The sequence below is a fragment of the Perissodus microlepis genome, chromosome 23 (assembly GCF_051167445.1).
Source record: "Perissodus microlepis isolate ML-2025 ecotype Zambia chromosome 23, ASM5116744v1, whole genome shotgun sequence".
Classification (NCBI taxonomy): Eukaryota; Metazoa; Chordata; class Actinopteri; order Cichliformes; family Cichlidae; genus Perissodus; species Perissodus microlepis.
Genome location: NC_140482.1, coordinates 29,186,051 through 29,197,251, shown reverse-complemented (window position 1 = coordinate 29,197,251; position 11,201 = coordinate 29,186,051). Strand labels below are relative to the sequence as shown.

General features: G+C 42.1%; 1 protein-coding gene across 3 annotated transcripts in view; it reads right to left on the bottom strand.

Moving 5' to 3' along the window:
* Positions 1-5,339: 5,339 nt before the first annotated feature.
* LOC146361707 (uncharacterized) overlaps positions 5,340-11,201 on the bottom strand; it is a 133,523-nt gene continuing 127,661 nt past the window's right edge. For all 3 annotated transcript variants that reach the window (XM_084922600.1, XM_084922601.1, XM_084922602.1), the window contains exon 5: positions 5,340-7,232. In XM_084922600.1, coding sequence (XP_084778726.1) covers positions 7,016-7,232 — 217 coding nt within the window. In that variant the 3' untranslated portion in view covers positions 5,340-7,015. The remainder of the gene's footprint in view (positions 7,233-11,201) is intronic.

The window sequence follows — 11,201 nt, the reverse complement described above, 5'->3', positions numbered from 1 at the left end:
CAAGAAAGTAAAACTAAAACTGACAGATTTTGCAATGCCAGTAAAAGTTCAACGGTGTCTTTTACAACTAGGCTGTGTGGATTGTGCTTGAGTTAATGAATTGCATAAAAGTTCATATATGTTATAACTTGATTTTGTGAATTTAACAACAGCCAAAGTCACGCCCCAGATTCCAGATCCTTTACTGTAATCTCGTCCCTATTTTCATCTAACAGACAAACCCTGTTTAAAATAACTTTAACGCTTCTGCCCATCCATCTACTCATCCAAGTTCACAAACCCGTGTGTACTGTACTGTAGCAGTGTAAGAAGGGCTGATCTCCCACTCAAAGTCTGTTGAGTTCCTCTGCTTGAAGCCCGGCCTTTGCTACTCTCCTGTCTGGCGATCTGCTTCTGACATCTGACAATATCCACTTAATTACTTCCAATGAGAAAGAAAAACTCGAAACAACACTACCTTCCACTGGATAGACCATTATGTACTACATAAGACAATTATGAATGGCTGCTACACCCAGCAGTGCGCGTATGGGAGCCAGTGACCCGGCGAGGCTAGTGAAAGAAACAATCTGCTGTATTAAAGCACCTGACAACATCCACGATGCTTATTACAGCATTTTCTTTCACCCCCTTCACTAAAGTTTTTCCACAGCGTAGCAGCATCAATGCACCGTGTGCTTTCTGACAACAACACCAATGTGTGTGTGGAGAAGATTTCATGTTTCAGAATATTTTCTGTTTGACGGTGTGCTTTGTGATGATTCTGTGTTCGGGCAGAGACAGAAAATCATTGAGATTTCAGGAACAGGGATATTGGAAGTGGATTTGAGTGAGTGTTAGGGCTACATCTCGGCAGCAGCTCCTAACACATACTAAATTACAGCGCGTCCACGCCCATACTCGATATAAATCCATCAAAGGGGATTGTGGTGGTGGTGTGGCAGTTACATGGTTTCATTCAGCCACTGAGGGCATTTAATGAACAATTTGGGCCGTGTCTCTCCAGTGATTTCACACATGAATCCTTTAGGAAAAGCAGATTTTAAATGGGTGTTTACTCAGTAAAAGCGGCGTGTTCTTCACTCCTGTACCGCCGGCTGTCAAATGACAGCACACTGTGCTCTTGAAAAGGGCAGGCGACCCATGTAGCTCAAAATTTAATGACTTTTAACTCGTCCTGATGGATTGATAGGTACATACAAGTGTTGACATAAGATTTTAAAGAGGAGCTTCACCTATTGAGCAGAGAGTTGCACTCAAGGAGCATACATTCATGCAAATGTCACCTTGTGTGAGTAGTACTTCCCCCACCGACCCCCAACAACAGCTGCATATTCTATTCAAGAGCAGGGCAACGGGGCATCCATATGAGCATAATATCACCAAGCAGGCGATTCCCTGCATGGACCTGTCGAGCATGATGTACGTAGCAGACCGGTATCTTCCCCAGCAGAGCTCAGATTGTTTTGATATTTTTATTAACATGTCCTCAATCATAAATCACTCTGAGGGGAAGTGAGGCCGATCCCTCCTCTCCACGCGGCATCAGATTACAGGTAGAAGACAAAGCTATCGGACACCTCGCCACGTGTCCTGCGTTTAACACTTCTTCCAGCCGCTGAACACTTAAATTCAGTTTACTTTCAAACATTAGGACGCAGCGGAATACAATATACATAATATTATGTAAATCGACTCTCCAATATAGCGGCCGGGACTCAAAAGCAGGGTTCTATCCTTCATCAGTTTTTATCAAAGCTGGAGACAAAACCAGCTGGACGGGCAGTAAGCACTTCTCGCAGTGTCAGGATGTGATGTCATATCGCTTTAAATAACCTCGCAGGACATCATTTTGTGTTACTGTGAGTCTTCTGATGTTATCTTCACAAATAGGGGACAGATTAATGCATTGTTTAAGCACAATACGGTGTCCATTTGCATCACAATAAGATTCCATTTTTTTTGACTTCTCAGCGAGCGCTCCGTGCCCCTGACTCAGGCCACGTGGCAGCCGTGCTGTTCTGCAGCCACACACATTTTCATGTCATACTAACTTGCCAGTGTGCGCAAAACTGTCACACTCCCTTAGAGGCTCTGGATGCTATGCGTAATTCCTTTAACACGAGGCCGTGCAGATATCCTTATCATTGTTGTAATGGCGTGCTCATGCCACCCTTCATCCTGCGAACTTGCACAAGGCAGCTGGTAATTCATTTAATTTATTCAAGTCGACCCGCGGTGGATCAGACCGCGCTGGGCTCCTGTTGTGTTGATGGCTGGAGTACACGGACGGACACTCAGCAGCCTTCGTCCTTCAGAGGTGATCTCAGGGCCACAGAAACATCATTCAGGACTTTCTATCTGCAGCCACTTGCTCAAATGTGAAACTCTGGAGGCTCGTGGAAAGGTATAGAAGCAGTGCGTCACAACAACAAATCAAAATGTTCTACTTTAAAATGATGAAAGCACTCTCCTGTCATCATCAGAGCAGAGCCTGCCTTTGTTTGCTTAATATGTAAACACCATCTGTATTTTGTTTAATCCTCCTCAACAGGTAGCCAGCTCTAAAGCGGATCCCCTGTCACTTGCAACCTAGGACATTTGGCGCTCTGACACGCTCATTCGAATCCGTGTGTTGGCGCTTCAAAGCAAATATCTTGTTCACATGTGGTCTGAAGCGCTGCGGGTGTGTTTGACTGGATCTCAGTCAGCGAAGAGCGGGAGCTTTATCTCTCCTGATGGATCTGGCCACTCATAATGAGGTGGACTCTTCTAATGAGCTCTGATTTCACAAAGCCCTGGGCTTGAGTTCAATCTAATGAGTGAGGGGCATTAATAAGTTTGGGTTGAGTTTTGCAAATGTGCTCCGTGGAAAATTTTTATTAGGAAATGGAACGATTCGGGTTCCCCGATACGTGACAATATACACATCTTGGATATATTATGGTCTAATTAGACATTTGTAGGTAGCGCTTTTTAACTGCAACACATATTGTATCAGTGTCATAAGGTGATTATAGAGGTGATGCACGTGTTAACAAATCAAATGCCAGTATCAAAGGCTCCTTATATTAGTACAAATTTATTGGAGTGAAGAGTCTGTCCTTCCCACGCTGTAATTAGATTGCCTACCTATGCACAAAGGAGTCACAAGAAATGAAATGGCAGGTAATCGAGTCACTTTCTTTCCTCTCTACTGCAGTCAGTGAAAATGCAATATATAGAGTATGCAACATATGTCACACAGAGTAACTATAACAATATATTTTAAAAAATGTATCACATGTAAAAAATCATGTAAAAAACCCCTCCAAAATACTGCAATACAACTTCTTCAGATTAGTCAGTCTAAACCCTAAAGATGTTTGATTTGCAATACTGAAAAGCAGCAGCACCAACATCCCTTGTAATCATGAACCCACAAATACACTGCACTGCTATTCCTCTTGGTGTTGTGGAGCAATTTAGTGTCATTTGGTTTACAAGCTCAGATAAATCCAATTACACAGCAGCAAATGACACAAAGAAAATAGCAAGTGCACATAGTTGAGCACCCACAAACTAGACCTAGACACATTTTCATGCAATGGTGGAGACCAAAACTGAGCTCAGTGTAAAATGAATATTGGACACATTAGCTGCAGCATGCTTTACAATATCAACTTTATAAAGTTGCATTATCCCTTTGCTACTATGGTAATTCAGCAGATTTATGCAATAAATAATAGTTAAATTTGTTGACTAAAATTTGGAATTGTGCAATTTACTATATTCCATAAAATCTCTTGCTGTGTGTGTGTGTGTGTGTGCTCTACACGAAATATATTAAGTCATTAAGTTACTTACCAACCATTTTAGCCTTTATGCATTGTGTCATGCTTATTTCACCACAATAACTTGTAATAATTTGTATCCACGAAGCTCCAGTTACTCATGATACATTATAACGCCAATTAGGTTGCCTGGCAACCACCTAGCAACAGGCTAGAATGACCTATTTTTAAAAGATCGACGTCTACCACCTCATCTTTTTTTTTAAACTTTTCTCAGGGTGATTAAGAATATGAACTCACCAACAGCTCAATAACACAATAATCATTAATTAGATTTAAATTTTTATTAATCTACCAAATTACTGAGTTGTTATTTCAGCAGTGGATTTTCCTAATGCTACACAGCATATTGCTCCCTTGCTGTTATCACATGATCTTACTATTTCCACCACTGATAAATACTGAACAATGTGATAATGTGCTGATGGTGGTGGTATGCTCCTACAGTACTATGGGCAGCTGTAGCTCAGGTGGTAGAGTAGGCAGACCATTAATCATACGAGTGGCAGTCCATTCCCTCTCTCTTTTTGTCCATATGACAAAGTGTCCTTGAGCAAGACACTTTAACCCAAATTATTCCCACTGTGTGGATGTGGTGAAATATGTTTTGGACAAAAGCGTCAAACAGAAACAAACTAAGAAAAAAAAAACACACAACCTGAAGTCACCTGGAAGCAGCAGAATGTTGATGACACACAGGAAGTTAAGGACAGAAGAGGACACCGGCCAGGATTCGGAAAGGCATTTGTCTTGCAGGATGGTCTCATAACCTTTCAGTCTGCCATTTGCGGAGATGTCTTGTCGGTGTGTATAGATGTAAGAGAGCCCACTGGAGGTGTGCCCTCCCCATGTGCCCACCTGCCTCTCTTACTGCAGTCTGCTGTGCCATGTGGAGCCCCAGATGTAGCCTACAGAATAATCCACACTCGTACACTCATGAAGGTGTCCATCTGGTCCCACGCGCTCAAATTAAGTCCCAGAACCCGTACAGGCGTGGGGACACTGTTGTTGTGGCATTTAACAGATTCGAGAGCGTGAGATACTGCTGTACTTCTTCTATTCTGTCTGTAGGAAGGCCCGAGCTGAGGCGCTGCACAGCTGAGAGTCACTTGGCTGTGACTGGGAGGTGAAACGGAAAGGGACTGAGCAGGATAAGCCTGCAGAGCTCACTGCTAGCAGAGCAGAGCGAGGAGGATCTTTTTACATTAGCTGAGCCTCGGGCACATGCAGATAACAGCAAAGCTCCTGCCTGGCAGGAGAGGCACCAACACTGCAGCCCTGCATCACAGCTGGCAATGTTTATCCAATCAAAATAAAAGAGCGCTTTTTATACTTCAAGGTTTTGTCTTCACATCTGAATAATATCTCATGCGTTTGCTTTTGACTAAATATAGACTGACCTGAAAACAACTGAATACAAACATCAGATAGAGGCCCGCCTCAGTTTATAATAACTCTCATTTACTTTATCCCCCCCCACAGTGATTTAACAAAGGACAACACTCACTTATTTGACTGTTTAATATACAGGACAGTTTCCTATGAAACACATTTATACAGGAACACCAATTTACAGCACATTTGAGCGAATACTGAAGGAGAGCTCCACTCAAAACCTGGATGATGTCATCAACGTGTCATCACTCAGGTGACAGCTTGGAGGTTAAGAGTCCTTCTGAGTGCAGGTCTAATACCCTCCTGGGAACTTCAGTTTCTCCCCCCGTTAAAAACATGTAAATGAATCCCGGACAATCTCCCAAAATTGCAGTATATTTACTTCCAGCAATAACCTTTATATAACCTTTATATAACCTTTAATTAACCCCCCCCCAAAACAAAATAGTTTCCTATTGCAGGAACTTGCCATAACACTGATGTTGATATTTTTTGGTATCAGTTTGCTGATTATAAGTTATTTGATGCTATAATAAGATTATTTGTCCTCATTACAGATCGCTGTGACTGACAGCTGCTTTGAATAAAGAAGGAGCAACTGCTGATGTCTGAGTGGGTTGTTCTGATGTAAACTATTCAAAGTGAACTATTCAAAGGTTTTGTGGGAAGCTGCTATGGGAAACTTTATTTGAAAGTAATGCAAACTTACACCAAGCAAGGTAATTGTGCAATCAACATGTTAGGTCTCTCCTCCAGAAAAGCAGTTTATTCACCAGGAACCGCTGGCTGCAACCATGGCAGATGGGAATCGGTACTATTTAATATTTTACATGATTCATTTAGCAGCTGCAAAGCTGATTGGTAACAGTCATCAGGAGCTGTAGGCTAAAAAGATGCACTTGATAGATTAATGTCTGTCTTACACCATTTTCAACTGCCCACAACGTCAGTTTTGGAAGAGACCAAAGACACAACATACCGGGGGTTGGTGGTGAGCTTCAGAGCTCACCTGGTATGCAGATTTCATCAAAGCCAGGCTCTATGTTCCCAGACTTTGTGCTAAGCTAATCTAACCAGCAATAATTTTATATTTAATAAACAGATGTGTGTTTGATTATCATTCCTCTCATCCATCTCTTTTGCTGCAAATGGCCCAAAATGTTAATTCCAAGCAGTTATAGGTGAAAATAATGTGCAGACAGTGTGATGGTAATATAACATGAGAGCGACTTGTTAGCACGTTTTCTGTCTGTATAATAATGGTTTATGTTTTAAGAACTAGTGTCTCTCTGGGAAGCTTTAGTCTCATTTCTGAAGCAGCAGCGGGACAGACGTTGCTCTCGCCCCCGTCCTCGTCACCACTTCACAGGCTATTCAATTAGCAGAAGAAGCATGGGAGATGGAGCCATAATGGAGCTGATGAGATGCACAAGGACAGGTGACACTAATCAGAGCGGCGCCCCATTGTCTCTGTGTGGGCATCATTAAGGAAAGGGAGTAATTTCAGGCTTTTTTTCCCCTCTCTGAGCCTGAATACACTCATGCTGCCTGCGTGCATTCCCTTCCTTGTTATCAATTTGCAACATGTGTGAATATATCCACTGAAACGAGTGAGAGTGTAAGGAAAACAAGAATATTTGACACCTCAAAAATAGGTTTTAAAGTGTAAGTTCTTATAAATGCCACACTGATATACTGATGTGATAGCTTCAATGGCTCTCAGACACATCTAATTCCCCAAGGATTTACTATCACCCTGTAATCTGTAAACTCCTTCTGTTGTTGGTTCAGAAAAGGCTGAGGCATCCACTCTTCAACACATCCACTTTCCTCTCCTCCATGTGAGTGGGTGAGGCCGCTGATGAAGCGCGACCTGCCGAGGCGGCCTGAGGCCGATCCCAGAGGCCGGGGTTGCTTCTGTCTTCCGTCGAGCCTCTGGGCTGGACTACGAAGGAGTTCTGTGCTGCCTGCCGGTACCGAGAGCTGAAGTAACTCCACAGACACCTGAGAAAATCCAGCCAAAGCACAAAGATTAGGAAAAGACTCAAGGTTTGACTGCTTCATCCCACATAATTTTGCCAAAAAAGTCCAATTAGCTACATTCGCACTTTGGCAAATCTCAAATAACTTTGTTAGTGTAATAACATAATCCTAATCTCATTACTAAGTCCCTCTCCTCCCATTAACTTAGTCGTTAGAGAGCGTGGAAGCCCGCAGCTGAATTCAGAGGGCCTCCCATACAGGCCGGTCTTAAAATATTCACGAGCTTCACCGTCTCATGCTGACATTAAAATTCTTTTGATGCATCTGTAAACACTGATGAGCCAAAATCTTACGACCACTAACCCAAATATGCTGTGGTCCTCTGCTTGCTGCTAAGCATCTGAAACCAAGCTGAGGCACGATCCCTACACGACTCATTGTTAGCAGCAGATTCCTTAAGAGCTTGAGGGGCCATAGATCATACTTTTTTCATTATATTTCTCAACAGCTTGTGGCTGTTTGTCCCTCCTCACCCTGCGGTTGACCCACAAATTTTCCCACTTTGGAAACAATCAATCTTAGTCATCAGTCGTTATGTCTGGATTACAGGGATTAACACCTGGTCGTGTCTCCCAAATCCAACATACTGATTACACAAACCAACTGTTCATGTACCCTTTGAACATGCCATGAGCCAATCATCATTACTCACTTCCTCTGCGAGTTCTTGTAATCATTTGGCTAATTTGTGTAAATCAGAACCTGCTACACTGGAGTGAAATTACACATTTTTCTATCCAGCACCATCTCCTGCAAAAACATCTATACAAGACTTCTTTGCTTGGTCAAAAACATGTTGGAAGAAACTGCTCGGATCGTCTAAGCCAGGATGTTTAATACTCCTGCACTGCAGAGAAAAGGTATGAAAGAGGTCAGTGTGGGCAGTTAAGATTCCAAAGAACAGGACTCCACAGAGAGGTCAACAAAGCTGCAAGAGTGTAAATGATTAAATGCCGTTTCTGTGAAAGTCCACAAGGAGTGTCCAGATGCTGCTCAATATTTACTGTTGTGAACTTCTTGTAAACAGGCACATGAAGATGGAAATAAGTATTAACAGAACCAGGTCTGTGTGTTTTAGAGTACATCAGGGCCATTAACTCCTTAACATTCACCCTCTTTATTAAACAGGGATAAAAACTTGGAAGCACTTTGTTTGTTGGACTCTTGCATGCAAACAGCACATGTGACCTAATATACAGCCAAAACCTTTTTGCCCTTGTATTACAAAAAACTGTTGCTGCTGAACTGAGACCAACTGAACTGTGAGGATGTTTTTTTTAAAAAACAAACTATGTTCTTCTTTGCGCACAGTAGCTCAAAATGTATTTGAAAAGATCTCACCAACCACTGTGCTCACCTTTTAGTTGCTATGCACAAACAATTGTTACGAGAGCATTGTTGTATTGTTGTGCGAGCATCTGGTGCCTGTGTTGTCCTGCGGGCGGATTTTGCTTACATGGTTTGAGTCCACTTATGAACAAAATGAGATACAAGTTGAATTTTGTTAAAATAAAGGTCAGCACAATAAATACTACTCTCTTTCCTGAAGGGAGAGATCGCTTCCAGGTTGACAATCTCCTCCGCCCACAGCACAAAACTAGGATATAAAAGATGGACAGAGCTCGCGGGTCTTAAAGGTGAATCCAGTGAGGAAGTGCTTAAACTTTCATTCTTTTTAATGACCAGTGGGGTCCTTCACTAAAAAAGACTTCCAGTTGCATAAAAGTCTCTGGGATTTCAGCCCTCGGCGCCCCCGTTCTCTGACTTCAGTAAATATAAATTATCCTCATTATTAAAGCTAAAAAGGAGGATTATTTATGGCATGCTAACTAAGTAATAACTAAATGACAACTCTTTAGTCAATACTCCTGCACTGCAGATTGTTGAAGAATTCCTTTGAACAACAATTAAATCCAACCCACCAAGATACTAATGAAAAATACACTCATAAGGGGTCTTCACTAATATCTCAGTGGCTATGTTCATCTTCTATAATGTCTGTGGACACAATGGGTCACCGAGTGGCTTGATGAGTATAAAAAAATGATAAAGCTTTTAGATTAACCAACTCTCAACCCAGAGATAACGGGCCAGTGCATTGGACCGTGTTCACCATCAAAACACCAAATTAAGAAATATGCGTTGGTAGAGTGGCATTTATAACTCGAATTGAATTCCAGAAACTCAATGGAGAATAAATGCCAAAGAAGCCATCAGTGGTCTTTTCTTTAATTTTTAATTAATCTGAATATAAAATGTTAATGGGTAAACCTTTGAGGAGTTGGTGATGGGAGCCAGACTAGCTCTTTCCACCTTACCTCCCACCTACACATTAAGCATACAAGGGATCAGTGACTCAGAGAATGTTTGACAAGTGAAAAACAAAGTGTCCCATGTCTGTCTTGGAGTGGATGTGGCAGGACAACAAATACATACATTCATACATACAACATACAGAAGGAAAGAAAAAAATGCTGAAAATGTAAAATTCTACTGTGACACTGGAAAAAAAGCACGTTTCAGTCTTGGGAGACCTTCCATGAGTGTGTTCTTGTAGGCACAGTGCATACCAACTATCCCAGTAATCAGTTACTGATCATTGGGTTCATGTGACTGATGTAGAAGCTAATCATGATAGCTTGACTCTGATGTGGCCAGGCAGCAACACACTGTATCATTTCCTACAATCAGCAGCCACTTAATATGAAGACATTCACCTTTCAGCGCTGCCTTCAACGACTGCTTATTTCCACCTGGATTTTTTCACCATTAAAAAAAAAAAACAGTTTTAATTTAGCATTTTACAAAATAATAATAGGTGGACAAAAAAAATCCTTTTCCCAGTACACTGAATGCATAACCTCGGTCCACCACAGTAATTGGCTGCTGAGGCAAATCAAGGCCTCAGATCAGAATTGAAGCCTTCGGCTTGTTTACAACATCTATCATTTGTTCTTATCAAGAGTGATCAGAGCAATTTTCCCTCCCTTAATATAGGTTTGATGGGACAAAGAAAAGCTCAATTCTCAGAGAATTGGAAAACACATTTCTTGTGCTTTGTGGTAACTAAACTGTCAACAGATAAGAGAGTCCATGGTATCAACTCGTGGGTAATTCATCTTACAATTGTGCTGTTGTGTTTTCCTTTGGAACGGCTTGCAAATTTGGTTTGAGGCCTTTTGCTCAAATGTCAGCGCGAATGCTTCGTCCAAACGTTCACAAAAAACGAGAATGTAAAGCAGAATGTACGCTCAGAGCACTCGTCTCCAAATCTGCTCAACTTACGTGCAGTGGCCACTTAAAAGCAGCACATTTGTAGCCTTGTGTGCACTTCTAAATCTGTAAAAGGGCGATGAGCTATTCGTCCTCAGGCAGCTCTGCAAACTGCTGTAGACAGTAGCGTGAGGTGAGAGAGCAGTGTAGGCCACTTTGTATCATGTCAGTGCTAGCGGTTAGACGCCATCTCCACAGTGTCCCTTGTCACCAATCACATCCTTTTAAACCACCCAGGGAGCTCGTCACCCCCCCTCACACACACACATACACACTCCCTTATCTGTCAATGCTGCTTAAATAATGTAATTAATGACTTAATTAACATTTCCATAATCTATTTTAATAAATCTAACACGGCATAATGAGAGTTTCTAACCTCCAGGCAATGGCATATAAAAATTCACAGCGCAGAGCTGCATGGTCAGGGCACTGTCGCAGCGCCGCAAACTCTCACCATGACAGTAAAGGAAGGAGAGAGCGCATACTGTGTGACAGCCCTCTGAAAGGCAGTTCAAGTCTGACAAATATCATGTGACTTCGTGAATGTGTCCAATAACAGACCTGCAGCACGAGGAGGAGGCAAGAAGATTATTTTGGAGGGTCAAAATGCCGGAAGGAGGCCAGAGCATCGCTGAAAGAAGGATTGTTCGAGTT